Source organism: Pan paniscus, chromosome 4 (assembly GCF_029289425.2).
Source record: "Pan paniscus chromosome 4, NHGRI_mPanPan1-v2.0_pri, whole genome shotgun sequence".
NCBI lineage: Eukaryota > Metazoa > Chordata > Mammalia > Primates > Hominidae > Pan > Pan paniscus.
This window is the reverse complement of record NC_073253.2, coordinates 14026180-14044402: the sequence shown is the minus strand read 5'-3', so window position 1 is coordinate 14044402 and position 18223 is coordinate 14026180. Positions and strand designations below refer to the sequence as shown.

The window sequence follows — 18223 nt, the reverse complement described above, 5'->3', positions numbered from 1 at the left end:
TAAACAATAGACATTCACTTCTCATAGTTCCAGAGGCTGGAAGTCTGAGATCAGGGAGCCAGCATGGTCGGGTTCTGGGGAGGGCTTTCTTCATGGTTGCAGTCTGCTGATTTCTTGCTGTACCCCATGTTGCAGAAGGGCAAGGGAGTTCTCTGAGGTCTATAAGGGCACTAATCTCGTTCATGAGGATATTTTAGGGGAACACAAACATTCAGTCCATTGTATTACACTAAGCCTGTATCTGCTTCAGGGGCTTAGCACTTTCTGTTCTTGCTGTCTGGAATATTCTACCTCTAGATCTTTACATCACTTCATTCTCTTCCTGGAATATCTTATCGACCACCTTATCTAAACCATGCCCCATGCCCTCATTCTACTTAGTTTTTTTGTATGTTAAACTTTTATTTGTTTGCTTGTCATCTCTACTTCTTAGAATGTAAGCTCTACAAAAGCAGGACATTGTCTCATTTACCACAATATCCTCAGCCCCTAGAACAGTGACATATGCAAGGTGCTCAATGAATATTTGTCCAATAAACAAACTACTTTTTGATTTAATTATGGGCCTTGACTGCTATATAAAGATCTTTGAAGATCCTTTGTAATAAAACAAGGTAATCATTTGGAGCAAAACTGTATTTAAAAATTAATGAAAATTACATCGAATATAATAGTTCTTCAAGCTATTTTAAACTTATGTGTACATGCACTGCATGAGTGTATGTATTTTTTTTTCCCTTTGGTGGGGTATTCTAGGGGAACATATCTGGATAATTCTTGATGGTCCAGTAGATGCCATCTGGATTGAAAATCTGAATTCTGTTTTGGATGATAACAAAACTCTAACCCTTGCCAATGGTGATCGGATTCCCATGGCTCCAAACTGCAAGATCATTTTCGAGCCTCATAACATTGACAATGCTTCTCCTGCCACCGTCTCAAGAAATGGAATGGTTTTCATGAGCTCTTCTATCCTTGATTGGAGTCCTATTCTTGAGGTATAATTGAATCCTTCTTTTGTATAATTAAAAAGGAAAACAGATCCTTTAGCATTCTTTTAGTGTGTGTGCCAATTTTTCTGCAGATGGCAGTGTAACTGTATTTTTATGCTAATGTTTGTGGAAGATACCTTGAATGCACTGGGACATTCAAACCCTGATTGCTCCTAACATATTTCTTCATTACTCTTCCAATCACTTTTGAACTGGGATTTCCAACCTCTGGGTTGTAGAGTAATTGCCAGGCCTGTATGAACCAACAGTCTTGCCAAACTGTGTCTGAGGACTGAATAAGTAAAATTTAATTTGATCAATCTGGGGATTCATGATATTTTTGAAAGGTACACATTCACATAAAGTTTAGGAGGACCATCTTAGAACATTAACTTGGAGTCAGTTTATTAAAATTGCATATAAGGAATTTTTATGAGATTCATTAGTTATAACGTTAGTTCCAAATTTGAACTTGGCAATAATATTTCAGACAACATCTCATCAATTCATAATCAGGTATATTATTTTATTACCAGCAATATATCGTAGAATATATTGATCAAAATTATATTATAAATAAATGCCTTGCATACTTAGATATTTTGCTATGTAAATATTATAATGTAAGGCAGAATGTTTATTAGATAAGCCACATGAAAAATCTTGTTTTACATAGTTGGTTATATTGATTACTTTCATCACCTAAGTTTTTCGGAGATGATTTTGATTGAAAACATTTAAATTCCTAATTTAAATAAAGTAGATGTTTATTTACATTATATCATTACATTTTCAAACTTTTATTTCTATATGGTTATATCCTAACTTTTTACTAATGTCTTTCCAGAATTTACTCAACTCTGTTGCAAAAGGCTTTAGATTTGGTATGAAGATGGGAAGAAGGAGGGAATCATATAGCAAAATGATGTTGACATAGAGTTGAATGTGTCACTAAAAATAGTTGTAAAGTTTTCAGATTTCACAATTAGATTATCCACCCATTAAGGAGAATAAAAGCAGAGGGTTGCAACCCTGTTTTTGCAAAAGTAATCACTAATGACAATTCTTTAAAATACAGATGATTGGGTTACACTTCAATCTTACCAAATTAGAATCTCTGGGAGGCAACTCAGGATTGTTTTTTTTTTTTTTTTTTTCTTTTTAGTGCCACAACATTTTTTTTTCACATAGCCAGGCTTGGAAACCACAGGTACAGCAAACTACCAGTGAAAATGTATATATATGATTTTTCCAAAATACTTCAATTTCAAAAAGGTTTTTGAAAAATACTTTTATACAACTAGCTAAGGAATACTAGCTAATGCATGAGTTTGCTATTTATAAAATAAGCTCTTGCTATAGTCTGTCCATACTGAGACTGAATAAGACCTTTACTTTAATGCTATACCCACCTCATAATATCCTATATGTTTTAAATAATGCATTTTCTTTTTTGGAAATTGTTAGGAAAAGCAAGACTCATGAGAAGAATCAGATTGGAAATGTTTAGAACAGGAAGGCCAGCTCTGAGAGTTACTAGAGGGCAGAGTAATTGAAAAGTTGTGTTGCTGACAATCTGTCAGCTTCAGGGAGCCAACCTGGTTACCTGCCCTAGTGAATGTCGTCTTTCGGTTCCATCAACTCAAAAGTGCTGTGTTATGTTTTTGTCGAGGTAGAATCATGGTAAATTCATGAACTAATGAATAATTCAGAATCAACATCTTATTGCTTCTGTTCAGAGTCTCTAATTGTTTCTTGGAATACTGAGGTGAAGAATGAGCTGATCTCTTGACCTTAAGAGAACTTGCCTCATCTTAAGGAAATGCTGTGTGTTAAGTGGTATTTATGAGATGCAGTTTCTTAATACTAGGTTTCTCAAATGACCAAATTCTCCATTTTCATGAATATCCTTGATATTTTTCTACATTGTTTATTAATTAAATTAGAAGAAATAAAAAGAAACAACTAATTGTAGTAAATCTTTGTTTTCTGTTAAAAAAAAATATGCCTGTAATCCCAGCGCTTTGGGAGGCCAAGGCAGGCAGATTGCTTGAGACAAGGAGTTTGAGACTAGCCTGGGCAATATGGCAAAACCCTGTCTCGACAAAAATTACAAAAATTAGCTGGGTGTAGTGGCATGCACTTGTGGTCCCAGCTGCTTGAGGGGCTGAGGCCAGAGGATCACCTGAGCCTGGGAGGTGGAGGTTGTAGTGAACTGAGATCATGCCACTGTATTCCAGCCTGAGTGACAGAGTAAGATCCTGTCTCAAAAAAAGAAAAAAAAACCTGTGTATGGATTTCCTTTGTTCATCTTTTATTCTTTACTTTTCCCCCCTGAGTTATTTCCATATATGTGCCTTCTCATTTTCTCCCAGCATATTTTAATCAAGAGTTGAAGACTATTTCTCCATTTGTGAGCATATGGATAGTGTAGTAGCTGAACATGTAGGCCCAGGCTTTCTGCGTCTGAATTCTGCCCTTGCCACCTGCTTGCAGTGGGCTCCTGAGCAGGCTACCTACACTTCCTGGGCCTCTGTTTCCTCATGTGTAAAAGGAGGATAATAACAGTTCTTACCTTGTAGGGTTGTTTTGAAGATTAAGTGAATTAATACGTGGAAGAGTTTGTAACAAAGCCTGGAACATAGTGTGTGGTATAATCATTAGATATTATCATTATTAACAGATACTTTTAAAATTTTTGTCCCCAAATGACCATTTTCCTAGTGTGCTAATAAGTTTCATGAATACACTTGTCTGTGAACTGACAGGGTTTTCTTAAGAAACGCTCACCTCAAGAAGCAGAAATTCTTCGTCAGCTGTACACCGAGTCTTTCCCGGACTTGTATCGCTTCTGTATCCAGAACTTAGAATACAAGATGGAGGTGCTGGAGACCTTTGTCATCACACAGAGCATTAACATGCTTCAAGGCCTGATTCCTCTGAAGGTAAATTGCTCAACTTTCTAGAGAAATTCTCTCTTATCAACTTAGCCATGCTGCACAGAGAGTACTATATTTTCTCTCTTATTAATGTAGCCATGCTATACAGAGAGTACTATATTTGAAATTAGATTTGGTTAGAGCTGTTGGGGAGGGGGAATATTTCAAACATGGATCCCACATATATACTTATTTTTTCATATCCCTTTAACAAAAAATACAGCTAACCATGGATTTGGAATTTAGTTGCAGGTTAACAAAGTCATGCAACAGGTATCCCAAAATTATTACTGTGTGCGTGTTTTAATTTTTAATTTTTGTGGGTACATAGTAGTTATACATATTTATGGGGTACATGAGATATTTTGATACTGGTATGCTATGTGTAATAACCACATCAAGGTGAATGGGGTATCTATCACCTCATTCTTCATTTCTTTGTGTTATGAACATTACAATTGGATTCCCTCAGTTACTCTAAAATGCACAACAAATTATTGCTGACTGCAATCACTGTGTATTTTTGCACCCATTCATCATCCCCATTTCCTCCCCCCTCCCCACTCCCCTTCCTAGCCTCTGGTAACCATCCTTCTACTCTATCTCCATGACTTCAATTGTTTTAATTTTTAGCTCCCACAAATGCATGAGAATATACCAAGTTTGTCTTTCTGCGTCTGGCTTATTTCACTTAACATAATAACCTCCAGTTCCATTCATGTTGTTCAAATGACAGGCTCTCATTCTTTTTTATGGCTGAATAGTACTCCCTTGTGTGTATGTAGCACTTTTCTTTATCCATTCATCTGTTGATGGACACTTAGGTTGTCTCCAAGTCTTGACTGTGGTGAACAGTGCTGTGATAAACCCTGTTTTTTTTTTTTTTTTTTTTTTTTTTTTGACATGGAGTCTCGCTCTGTCACCCAGGCTGGAGTGCAGTAGCGCCATCTCAGCTCACTGCAAGCTCCGCCTCCCAAGTTCATGCCATTCTTCTGCCTCAGCCTCCCGGGTAGCTGGGACTACAGGCGCCCGCCACCACCCTCGGCTAATTTTTTTTTTTTTTTTTTGTATTTTTAGTAGAGACAGGGTTTCACCATGTTAGCCAGGATGGTCTCGATCTCCTGACCTCATGATCCGCCCGCCTCGGCCACCCAAAGTGGTGGGAGTACAGGCATGAGCCACCGTGCCCGGCCAACCCTATTATGTTTAAAGGCAGCTTGCTATTCTCAGAGATCAGTTCTTCATTTGTTCTCCAGTTGTATTCATCCTTTCCCTTGTTCGTGGAGGGCAACTAGTGTCTTGTTTCTATGTTTACTGTTTCCATTGAAACCCTAGAGCAACGTTTGGGTTTCAGAATCAAGTTATTAAAAAAAAGTGTCTTTCCTTCTCAGGAGCAAGGCGGGGAGGTGAGCCGGGCTCACCTGGGGCGGCTGTTCGTGTTCGCGCTGCTGTGGAGCGCGGGGGCGGCGCTGGAGCTGGACGGACGGCGCCGCCTGGAGCTCTGGCTGCGCTCTCGGCCCACAGGGACGCTGGAGCTGCCGCCGCCAGCGGGGCCCGGGGACACCGCCTTCGACTACTACGTGGCGCCCGACGGTGAGGACACCTGCCCGTCCAGACGGAACCCATGGGGGCCGTTCTTTCCTACATGGCCAATATTTACACCATATATATTTTTTCTAAATGAGATTTATAATTATTGGCTGTAAGATATGAAAACGTTCGTGTGTGAAGAAAGTGAACAGTGGTTTCTTTTTAAAAAATCTACTTTGTATTTCAAATGCACATTTTCCTCTTGTTAAATGTATTGTGCACTAAACTTTCAATGAATTAAGAAACATTTAAAAAACCAAATCAGATCCATTTCTGTCACTCATTCAATATAATCAGCAATTTGTATAAAAGTCACAAAGTTTAAAGTATATTTTTGCCAAATACGTGTGTATCTATAGCTGTATATCTCTATCTCTGTATGTATATATACTTTAAGGTTATTGGTGTATGTATAAATATATAAAGTACATTTATACAGAAAATGAAGTACATATCTGTGGGTGTATAATAATGTATTAACTATTTAATATACATATGCATCGGCCTAGGATCTTTTGCCTAATGAAAAGTGTGAGATTAGACATTTGAAAGTGACTAATGATTTTAGATACACACTACTCTCACTCTGTTCTGTATTTTTATACATACTTCATGCTATTGAAAACTAATATATATTTTTAAAAAATTCCAAAATACTTCCTAGTATTTCCTAGGTTTACCACCTTGAAATTGTTCCTTGGGACGTTTTGACTCAGCTAACACATACTTATGTACTTAGATCTCTAATTTTAATGATCTTCATTTTATGGGGAGAATTTGGAAGGTGACCTCATAAGATTTCAAGGATGTCTGCTCATTACAGTTCGGAGTTGAATTATTAATATGGAGATGGAAATGTCCTCTGTTCACCTCAGGTACATGGACGCACTGGAATACGCGTACCCAGGAATACCTGTATCCGTCTGATACCACCCCAGAGTATGCTTCTATTCTGGTGCCAAATGTTGACAATGTGAGGACTGACTTTCTAATTCAAACCATTGCTAAACAGGGCAAGGTATGACTTTTAATTTTTATTAACTGTAGCATATTTTAAGGGGAGACATGAAGCATCCTGCATTTATTTATTTAGTTATTTACTGAGACGGAGTCTCACTCTGTCGCCCAGGCTGGAGTGCAGTGGCGCGATCTTGGCTCACTGCAGGCTCCACCTCCTGGGTTCACGCCATTCTCCTGCCTCAGCCTCCTGAGTAGCTGGGACTACAGGTGCCCACCACCATGCCCGGCTAATTTTTTGTATTTATTAGTAGAGACAGGGTTTCACCATGTTAGCCAGCATGGTCTCGATCTCCTGACCTCGTGATCTGCCCGCCTCGGCCTCCCGAAGTGCTGGGATTACAGGCGTGAGCCACCGTGCCCAGCCAACATGAAGCATCCTGCATTTATTATAAAATGTTTTATGTTGCAGTTTAGAATACACGAAAATGTCACCTAACCTACTATTCCTTTATTATTCCCCACTAAAATATGAGTTGAATAGTTCTAATTCATAAGTAAGTAATTATTTCTTATGTATGAGTTGACAGAAAGTAAATTTTGACTTGCTTTTCCCCAAAGGATTCCTTCTGCTTTGATCGCTGAGCTAGTTTGCTAGGGCTGCTGTAACCAAATACCACAGCCTAGGTGGCCTAAACAACAGCAGTTTCTTTTCTCTCTCTTCTGGAGGCTGAAAGTCCAGGATGAAGGTGTTGGCAGGCTGGGGTTCTTCAGAGGCGCCTCTCCTTGGCTGGTAGATGGCTGCCTTCTCACTGTGTCTTCCCATGGCGTTTCTTTGTGTATACAAATTTCCTCTTCTTTTTTTTTTTTTTTTTTTTTTTTTTTTGAGATGGAGTCTCTGTCACCCAGGTTAGAGTGCAATAGTGTAATCTGGGCTCACTGCTACGTCTGCCTCTCGGGTTCAAGCAATTCTCTTGCCTCAGCCTCCCGAGTAGCTGGGATTACAGGTGCACACCACCACACCTGGCTAATTTTTGTATTTTTAGTACAGATGGGGTTTCACCATGTTGGCCAGGCTGGTCTCGAACTCCTGACCTCAGGTGATCCGCCTACCTCAGCCTCCCAAAGTGCTGGGATTACAGGTGTGAGCTACCACACCTGGCCACAAATTTCTTCTTCTTATAAGGACACCAGTTAGAGTGGAATAAGCCGCATCCAACAGCTTTATTTTACCTTAGTCACCTCTTTAAAGACCTTATCTCCAAATAGAATCACATTTTAAGGTACTAGGGGTTGAAGATTCAGCATATGAATTTTGGGGGGACAAATTCAGCCCATCACACTCATTTATTTCATTTCTTTTTTTTTCAATTCCCTCTATTTTAGGCTGTGCTATTAATTGGTGAACAAGGAACAGCCAAAACAGTAATAATTAAAGGATTTATGTCAAAATATGATCCTGAATGTCACATGATCAAGAGTCTGAATTTTTCTTCTGCAACCACCCCACTGATGTTCCAGGTACTGGCTCTTTGGTATGGCTCAGTAAGCCCAAGTTTGTGATGAACTTTGGAGGCTCAAATCTCTACTATTCTGCTTAGATTGAATCTCATCTGAATTTTCATAGCCATGATAAATCACCCACGTACGTCTTCCGTTCTTTCAATTATTCAACTGCAATAGTTTCCCTAGTTAGAATATAACATCTTAAATTATGGAAACATTAAAAGCTTATATAAGGTGCTATAGGCCTCAATGCGGTTTAAAATATCTATGTAGAAAATATTGTGAACACGCAAAATCCAAAACTGAAAGAAAATCATTTATTCCCCACCTAAACCTACTTCCTTTCCCTAGAGTCTGCTTGCCTGAAGGTGTTCCTAATACTCTTTTAGGCTAGGCACTTTGTAATCATCTTTAATGCGTCCCTCTTGCTCAGGTCTCAAAGGCTGTTACAGTACCAAAAGAAATGCATTTCACATCTATTTCTTTATCTTCATGCTCCTGGTTTACCTCTAGGTAATCCACTTCTGCATGATTGCATACCAGGTTATTGGCATGGAAGAATCCCCAGCTATGATTGGTTCAAGTTGAATTCTCTTTCAGTCTAGCTTTTATACCTTCCACTCCTTATTTCCTAAAATGCCGCTTTAATCTTGTTGTTCCCCGACTTAACATTCCACCCTAGCTCCCATGCTCAATTGCAACAAGGTATAAAATCTTAGACCCTTAGATATGAAATATTTTGCTCTATGTATCACAGAAGTGTGAGAGAAAAAAAAACCCTCAAGTTTGCATTATTTTTTTTTTCCCAATGAAACCACCAGGAATGACCTAGATTTGCAGTGGCTTAAATAGTTCTTTTTCTCCTGGTCCTAAATTGTACAAGACCTTATTGAAACTGAGGAGGAAATCCTAAATGTCAGTACATGCTTCAGTGATTTGCAAATTATCTCTCATATTTTTATTAGCACATTAATATATCACCAGAAGATACATGTCATAAATTGCAAATAGAAGGGAAATTTTTAGGGGAACACAAATCCAAAGAACTTTGCTTTTAATGAACTTTGTTGTTCTTTAGCTGTTGGAATGAAAATATCAGAGCAATGAAACTTGTTGAAGGCATGGTTAAATCACGCCTTTTTATCACTTAATTTAACTGGTGACAGCAGAGTGCCAATACACTAAGATCATTGATTAAACTTCTAAATAAGACTGTCAGCTTCATTATACTCTTCTGGAGGAGACAGGATTTCCAGTATGGGCTATCTTTCTATCAAATAAATACCATTCATATAGTGTCTGGGTGGGCAGATCTGGATGGATGGTCAACCCCAAATTGCAGTGACTTAGCAGTGGCATTTTCGTGTTTGGGAAAGGACACATTAAATTACCCTAGGCTGGCAAGATGCTAACATTGTATGTGTTCCTTTAATACCGCTTTACAATTGAAGAGCTTTTGTTAGTTTTACCTTAGGAGGACATTCTCTTTAAAGGTTATAATTATAACATTATTTGAGGATAAAGGTTTTAAAAAAATCAGATCAGAGTGTGATATTTTTTCATTATGTGGGGTGATTTTCTAATGATCCACACTTCATGAGACTGTATGAACTCTTTAGGCCTACAATGTAGTTCTGATTGTAACTATGGCAGAGCTAATGCAGACTTCAGAAGTGAAGGGCCGAGTCCCCACAAGACTGCCCTCACTCAGACACCAGCCACAAGCTCAGGGGTTCTCAAGAGACCCATACCTCTGACCAAGTGGCTACAAATTAGGCCATTCCCTCAGCCCTCTCAGTTTCCATAATTCACTAGAATGACTTACAGAACTCGGAGAAATGCTATGCTTATCATTACAGCTTTCTTGCAAAGATACAAATAAGTGTCAGTCAAAAGAAAAGATAAAGAGGGCAAGGTTTGGGAGGGTCTCAAATGCAAACCTTCCCTGTCCTCAGGATGTGCTACCTTCCAGGCATATCATGTATATCACCAACCTGGACACTCACCTGAGCCTTGGTGTCCTGGGTTTTTATTGGGGTTTTATTACATAGGCATACTTGATTACATCATTGGCCATAGGACGAGACTCAGATCTTTTTATTTTTTTTGAAACGGAGCCTTGCTCTGTCACCAGGCTGGAGTGCAGTCGTGTGATCTTGGCTCACTGCAACCTCCACCTCCTGGGTTCAAGCAATTCTCCTGCCCCAGCCTTCTGAGTAGCTGGGACTATAGGCATGGGCTACCACACCCCGCTAATTTTTGTATTTTTGGTAGAGATGGGGTTTCACCATGATGTCCAGGATGGTCTTGATCTCTTGACCTCATGATCTGCCCGCCTGGGCCTCTCAAAGTGCTGGGATTACAGGCGTGAGTCACTGTGCCCAGCCAAGATCTTTAAGACTGAACTCAAATCTCCATCAGCTCCCCTCCCAGGTCAACTGATATCATGTGACTTAAAACTTCAACCTTCTCATCACATGGCTGGTGATGAGTGGTTGGCATGAGTGGTATGAGGGGCCCATGTGAGTCCTTTCTATCACTCAGGAAATTTCCAGGGTTTAAAGACTCCATCCCAGGAGCCAGGAACAAAGGCCAGTCCAATCTTTTATTATGCAATGAGGCCTTGTCACTGCGTTTTTGTTACCAACTCTGTGACGTTTCTCTCTTCCAGGTATTAAAGATCTGTGGTTTCTGTCTCTTTAACATGAAATATGTACTCATTTCCTGGAAAAAGCCATATGTTATCTAGAAAACCTGTTGTTTGATATACAAATTCATAAACCATATAATAAATTTCTAGAAGTGGTACCATATTCAAATATAATAAATAGAAGAAGAGTGAAGTATTCCTTAGGCTCCCATTATCTGATACACATGGCTTTAGCCAGATTCCCCACTGTTCTTCAGTGTTAAGATGGAGTTAACACATCACTATTTCTTTTTTCTGTTCAGAAGCATCACAGGATCATCCACTCTGTTTCGTGCCAGAGACTGTTTTGACTGTGGAGCATCAGGGATTTCTATTAAGCAAGACTCATTAGTTTTAGAAAGCTTTCAATTAGCCAAACTGTTGTAATTAACTTTCTCACTGTAATTTTCAGTCATTCATGCTAAACAGGGCTGATGGAGCAGAGCATTTGTCTCTGCATCTCCCACATATCTGGATCCCAACCAAACTGAAATTGTAGATGAGAAAATAGATACTGTCCATTTCTCAGCTGTTACCAAGATGGCACACTGTCCAATGAAGGGCGCGTGTCTGTTACTTCACAGGTTGTTTTCATCATGATGTAACTTTCACATCTTTCATCAGTAGAAGGGACTGTCACTTTTTGCCTCGGACAATCCAGGTTACTTTCATTGTCTCAGATTAATAATTAATAGCATCCTTTGCCACTATCAAAAGTTTGGACAAAAATTATACAGTCACTCCATCTTTTGGCTAAGGGAATTTAGTCCGTTTTTTAAGAAAGATTCCTCATTTTCCCCCCCAAACTAATATTAATTTTTTATTTTTGAAAGTAATTCATACATAGAAGTAGAAATTTAAGCAATACAAGAAGGTGAAAAGAAGAAAGCAAAAATTAAGATAATTTCTGAAAAGATTTCTAAAAATAATTATAAAGTTTTTTGAATATAGCTACCATCTTACAAATGGTGGCATAGCAATAGGTTTTATTTTTTAAAAAATAAGACTCCTAGACCTGGAAGGAAATTCCACAGTGTTTTTTGGACCCAGAACCACTTTTCCAAGTGACATCTTGTGCAGTAGATTAATCTATGAAATAAGTAACCATGGATTTGCTTTGGTGGAATTGGAGCTGGGGTCCTGCAGCCCATTCCAGCCTCATCTTTTCTTCCTGCAAGGGATCCCTGTGTTTGCAGAAAATCCTTTTGGCTCCTCAGAGCACAGTTTGAAGACTAGTTTCCTAAGAGATAATATGTGAAAGTATATTTGTGTCATAAAGCTCTCTTAAAATGTCAGGTTTTACGGTTAAGACTGATGTACTTGGGTGGAAGGAGATTCAAGCATTGTCTGAATTCACTTAGTTGGTGGCAGAACCTAAGCTGGAAACAGCTGGAAACCAGGGTCCATGTGCTCTGCTGTGCTGTGCACCCACATGCTTCCTTCCAATGGCCTTTCTTTATCTATATTAATATCTAAAGGGCTGGTTTATCACTTAGTGCACTTGTTTTATTTTTAGCTTCAGTTATGCATTATTGTATTTTCATGTGATTTTTGACATATTTTACTTTTTACAATGTACTATTGAGCATTTTAAACTTTCCTAATGTAAGACTATTTTTGTTTGAATTACAATAAAATGGGAAGGTGTTATTAGGCAGTAGATTTCTTAATAAAGAGCATAACTCTCCATTTTTATGTTTTAGCTAATAGCACACATATGAAAACCTAAAATTAAGTATATTTTATATTTCTGTTTAATTGTATGTAACGTGCATGAAAAATGATTTAGGTGCTAGTGTATAGAGCTACACATAGAAATAATAAAATAGCTTTACATTTTATACTACATTAAGCTCATGAATTGCTTTCATATATATTATATATCATTAATGCATAATAGTCTGTAGCAAGCTCATGAATTGCTTTCATATATATCATTAATGCATAATGCATATATGCATATTCATATGCATATTTATGTACGTACATATGATTTACATATCTATACACACTTTCATTTCTGGGTTGTATTATACCCAGAAATATTAAGTGGCTTACCTGAAATCATAGAGTTGATAAATGTGAGAAGCAGTAGTTTAGTTCATTTTTCCTGACTTTCAGCCTAGTCAGAGCTGTTATGTAAGACCTTGCAGGTTGTGCAAATTTTGCACTGTGTCTCATTCACAAAGATGATCGCGTGAATGTTGTACCTAAGAACTAGGCAATGCACCATCGCCTCAGCTGCACATGATCCTTCCAATACCCCTTCCAATGTTGCTTTCCTCCCTTTGTCTTGTTGGGGAAACAGACATGTGCATAGCCAAGTGTAGTTGACAAGATAAGTGCTACTTATGGCAGAATCTCAATGCTGTACTGTGGAGTCCGGAGGAGGAGCCGATTAGTTTCCATAGGGGATTACAGAAATCAGCATAATGAAAGAGTTGATCATTCCTTGGGGGAGTTTATATTAATTTCTAGGAATTATAAAAGCTGAGTTGTCTATTGAGAAATTAGTTCAGTAATTGAATTGTCCCTAGGTTTAGGGCTTCTAGCTCAGAAAAGAGCCAGAAGGGAGCTCCATTCCTCAGCCTACCTGGTTTTCTGACCATCTGGTTTTCATGTCTTAAAATGCTGCTGTCACAGCTTGGGTTAATGATATCCTATGTGTGTAGACAGACAATGAGATTGGAATCTTGTTTAGGTTTTATAAATTGCATAAGATGCTGTCATGCTGACTACGATTCCCCAATTTCAGAGTAAAGTGACTGTCTATTCTCAAAGAACAGTATATGTCCTTAGTGCAAGTCCTTGCTAGAGACTTAATTTTTTTTTAAAAAAATCAGTAACTGGATTGACAGAAGTGACATTTTTAGAAGATCACTCATCTAAATCAATATTTCACAATGTGAATTTGGCTAATGATAATCCTGAGAGATTTTTTTTTGGCTTAGAAATGGCTACTCTAGAAATATATAAATAAGGATCCCATAAGGAATACTGTAAGCCAGCCTATAAGGTGAACATCACTTCACAGTCTATGTGTTTTTTTTTTAACTGTATGTAAATGAACTAAGACCCTGAGGGTCCAGAACAAAGATAGTGAGAAGGACTGTCTGGAAGTGAGACTGGAGGAGTAAGTAGTGGGTACCATAGAGTTCCCTGTAAGTCACTGACGAGGAACCCCCTGGAGTCCTGAGGAGGATTGCATTGCCCTTTAGAAAGCTCGTTCTGGCTGTAGAGTGGAGAACAAGATGCAAGAGACATGGCTGCACTCAGAGAGACCTGAGAGGAGACAGTCGCAGTCATTTCTCAGGAGGGAGGTTGGGCTGGACCAAGATGGTAAAATGAGAAACGAAACAGAACAAGGATGCATTCAACCTTGGTTAGGAAGTGAAACTGCCAGAACTTGTGATTGGTTGAGTAGAGGTTTATGTTAGTCTGTTCTTGCACTACTATAAAGAATGACCTGAGACTGGGTAATTTATAAAGAAAAGAGGTTTAATTGGCTCACGATTCCACAGACTATACAGGAAACATGGCTGGGGAGGCCTCAGGAAACTTTCAGTTATGTTGGAAGGGGAAGTAGACACTTCTCACGTGACCGGAGCAGGAGTGAGAGAGCAAAGGTGGAGGTGCTACACACCTTTAAGCAATCAGATCTCATGAGAACTCACTCATGAGACAGCACTGGGGGGATAGTGCTAAACCATTAGAAACCACCTCCATGATCCAGTCACCACCTCCCACCAGACCTCACCTCCAACATTGGGGATGACAATTCCACATGAGATTTGGGTGGGGACACAGAGCCAAACCATATCAAGGTTGTTGGAGGAGAGGCATAGGAGACAGTGAGAAAAGTCAAAGATGACTCCAGGTTTCTTGTATTTATTTATGTAAAAAATATTTAACAACAAACACATAGTACCAGACACCCTTCTAGACACTGAGAATGAAATAATGAGTAAAGTAAGGAAGACAAGGTGTCTTCCCTCCTTACCTTCTAGTGGAGGAGACAGGCAATAATGTAGTAAGCGAACATATCTACTTGGTTTTATTAACTGGACCACAGTTCATAACAGCAAAACAGTGGATGAGGTGGGAACACCAATCAAAGAGATTGGGAGGAATGTGGGTGGCAGAATACTACACAGATGATCCATGATTCTTTAGACGGATTTCTTTGGGGGAGACAAAAAAATTCTAGGTAAAATTACAAATCATGCAATATAACCATTGTGTATGAGTCATAAGGAAGTTTCCAGGATTGACTGCAGTCAGGGAAGGCAATTTAAGGGGTCATGACATTAATCCCTGTGAGAAAGAAAGACATAATGGAATGGGGGCCTACTGTTGTTTAGGTAGGAAGAGATACTTTAGAAAGGGTGTTGAAATTATAATAGAAAAACTCAGTGTTGTTAGATGTGGAAATGTTTGGATGGGGCAATAGGTAGTTGGTGCCACTTTCTGAGTTGAGCACCCCAAAGGGGTGCAGACTTTGTGCTGAGTAAGGAAGTGGAGTTTATGTTTGAATATGCTTATTTTTGTGATGTTATGGAACCTCCAGCTTGGACAGATCAGATGTCCAAGTATACAGTTTTTTCGAACAGCCCCAAATGGATAGCTATCCAAAGGAGTAGAGCATGCAATACAGGAGGAACATGCCTAATCTGAAAATCTGAAATTCAAGTTGCTCCAAAATCCAAAACTTTTTGAGCATTGGCAAGCTCAAAAAATTTCACACCTCACCTCAAGTGACAGGTTGTAGTCAAAATGCAGGTGCACAACACACAGTTTATTCAGCATCCCCAAGGGAAGAAAGACCCTCCCAGCACCCTCCAGCTTTCATATCTTTTCAGCACACTACCAGATTCCCCCATGCAAGCATGTCCAACATATATTGTTCAATGTACACGAATGTTGTTTCATGCACAAAATTGTATAAATATGAAATATTTAATTTTAAATATTTTAAAATAAAATGTAAGTAAACATATAAATACACATTTTAATAAATACACACATACATACATAGCATATAAAACTACTTCCTGGCTATATATATAAAGTGTATATGGGAAACACAAATGGCTTTTATGTTTAGATTTCGGTTCCATCCCCAAGATATCTCATTATGTATATGCAAATATTCCCAAATCTGAAAACATTCAATATACAAAACACTTCTGGTTCCAAGCATTTCAGAGAAGGCATAACCAACCTGCGTTGTGTTTCAGGCCTTCAGGAGGTCTTACCAAACTTCAACACTCAGGTAACTATTGAATCTGCAACAATTCTAAAAATGGAAAGAAATCTCAACTTCTAGGTTCTCAGGTTGCTTAATTTTTCTCCCTATTTTGTTGTGCTTTTGTCAATTTAACTCTTTTATGACATGTATAGCTTAGTGGTGATAGGGATGATTTCCTATCATTTCAAAAAAATTAGGGTTACAGTGGAGGGGAAGAAAATATAGGTGTGTGGCTATTACTCTGTATTACTCTGACTATACCACCTAGTACATTTAGCTCTTGATAAAGCTTCCCAATACATAAAATCTTCATGTGCCAAAAAATGTTCTCATTAATAGACATGGGAATGTCTGGAAGTCCTAGTTGGCCTTAAGGAGGTGCATTTAAATTCATTGAAAAGAAGAGCAAATTTAGCAAATGCAAACAATTTTGCATTATGTGGGGGGGGGGTATGAAATTCTTTTTGCTATTGTACAATGTCATGGGAGATTTGTTTTGTAATTGAATGAGTTGTAATATATTTATATCTCATTCTATTTAAAAATAGCGAAAAATTTTCACATTGCTTGCTATTATTCATTAAAATGATGAGGCCAGGCACAGTGGCTCATGCCTGTAATCCCAGCACATTGGGAAGCTGAGGCAGGTGGATCACCTGAGGTCAGGAGTTTGAGACTAGCTTGGCCAACATGGTGAAATCCCATCTCTACTAAAAATACAAAAATTAGCTGGGTGTGGTGGTGTGCACCTGTAATCCCAACTACTGGGAGGCTGAGGCAGGAGAATCGCTTGAACCCGGGAGGCAGAGGCTGCAGTTAGCCAACATTGCACTCCAGCCTGGGTAACAGAGCAAGACACTGTCTCAAATAAATAAATAAATAAATAAATAAATAAAATAAAATAAAATAAATAAAATCATGATGAAAATGTACACTGTGCAATTACTGTGAAGATTCTCAAGGACAGTTGTATAGAGTTTTGCTTTTTTTTGTCTTATATTTTGTCTCATTTTGTGGTTATATCTTGTTCATAAAATTCACTTTTAACTGGTTTGTTCTTTGTCATGAAATAAAACATCTTTTGGATAAGAGAAGGAGAATTTATTTTATCTTAACATACCTCCACTTTCTTCTGTATTTATACAACATCTTTAACATGATTTAAAATCATGCATTAGTGGATTCCTACAGTTATAGAAATGAAATGAGCTTTTGAGTTTTGAAGCTTCTGGAGTTTGAGAACTTCAAAGCCCTTTCTGTTTGCTTTGCAGTGCTAGACTCTGGTTACTCATGCATACATTTTGAAAGACAATTGATTCCCAAGCCACATTGCACTACCATGGACATGAGAACACCAGTCAAGAGCCTGGAGTCCTCTCCTCAGATCCTCTTCCTACCCCTTCCAGTGTCCCTTCTTTCAGTTATTTATTTATTTATTTTATTATACTTTAAGTTTTTCTAGGATACATGTGCACAACGTGCAGGTTTGATACATAGGTATACATGTGCCATGTTGGTTTGCTGCACCCATCAACTCATCATTTACATTAGGTATTTCTCCTAATGCTATCCCTCCCCCAGCCCCCCAACCCCCAGACAGGCCCCAGTGTGTGATGTTCCTTGCCCTGTGTGCAAGTGATCTCATTGTTCAATTCCCACCTATGAGTGAGAACATGCAGTGTTTGGTTTTCTGTCCTTGTGATAGTTTGCTGAGAATGGTGGTTTCCAGCTTCATCCATGTCCCTGCAAAGAACATTAACTCATCCTTTTTTATGGCTGCATAGTATTCCATGGTGTATATGTGCCACATTTTCTTAATCCAGTCTATCATTGATGGACATTTGGGTTGGTTCCAAGTCTTTGCTATTGTGAATAGTGCTGCAGTAAACATACGTGTGCATGTGTCTTTATAGTAGCATGATTTATAATCCTTTTGGTATATGCCCAGTAATGGGATTGCTGGGTCAAATGGTAATTCTAGTTCTAGGTCCTTGAGGAATCACCACACTGTCTTCCACAATGGTTGAACTAATTTACACTCCCACCAACAGTGTAAAAACGTTCCTATTTCTCCACATCCTTTCCAGCATCTGTTGTTTCCTGACTTTTTAATGATTGCCATTCTGATTGGCATGAGATGGTATCTCATTGTGGTTTTGATTTGCATTTCTCTGATGACCAGTGATGATGAGCATTTTTTCATGCATCTGTTGGCTGCATAGATGTCTTCTTTTGAGAAGTGTCTATCCGTATCCTTTGCCCACTGTTGATGCGGTTGTTCGTTTTTTTTTTCTTGTAAATT

General features: G+C 38.6%; 1 protein-coding gene across 1 annotated transcript in view; it reads left to right on the top strand.

Annotated features, from left to right (window-relative positions):
- Positions 1 to 18223, top strand: part of DNAH5 (dynein axonemal heavy chain 5) — a 332345-nt gene that overhangs the window by 202125 nt on the left and 111997 nt on the right. The window contains exons 43-47 of the mRNA XM_008975442.5: positions 757 to 998; positions 3761 to 3937; positions 5323 to 5524; positions 6397 to 6539; positions 7865 to 7999. Of these exons, the coding sequence (XP_008973690.3) occupies positions 757 to 998; positions 3761 to 3937; positions 5323 to 5524; positions 6397 to 6539; positions 7865 to 7999 (899 nt within the window). The remainder of the gene's footprint in view (positions 1 to 756; positions 999 to 3760; positions 3938 to 5322; positions 5525 to 6396; positions 6540 to 7864; positions 8000 to 18223) is intronic.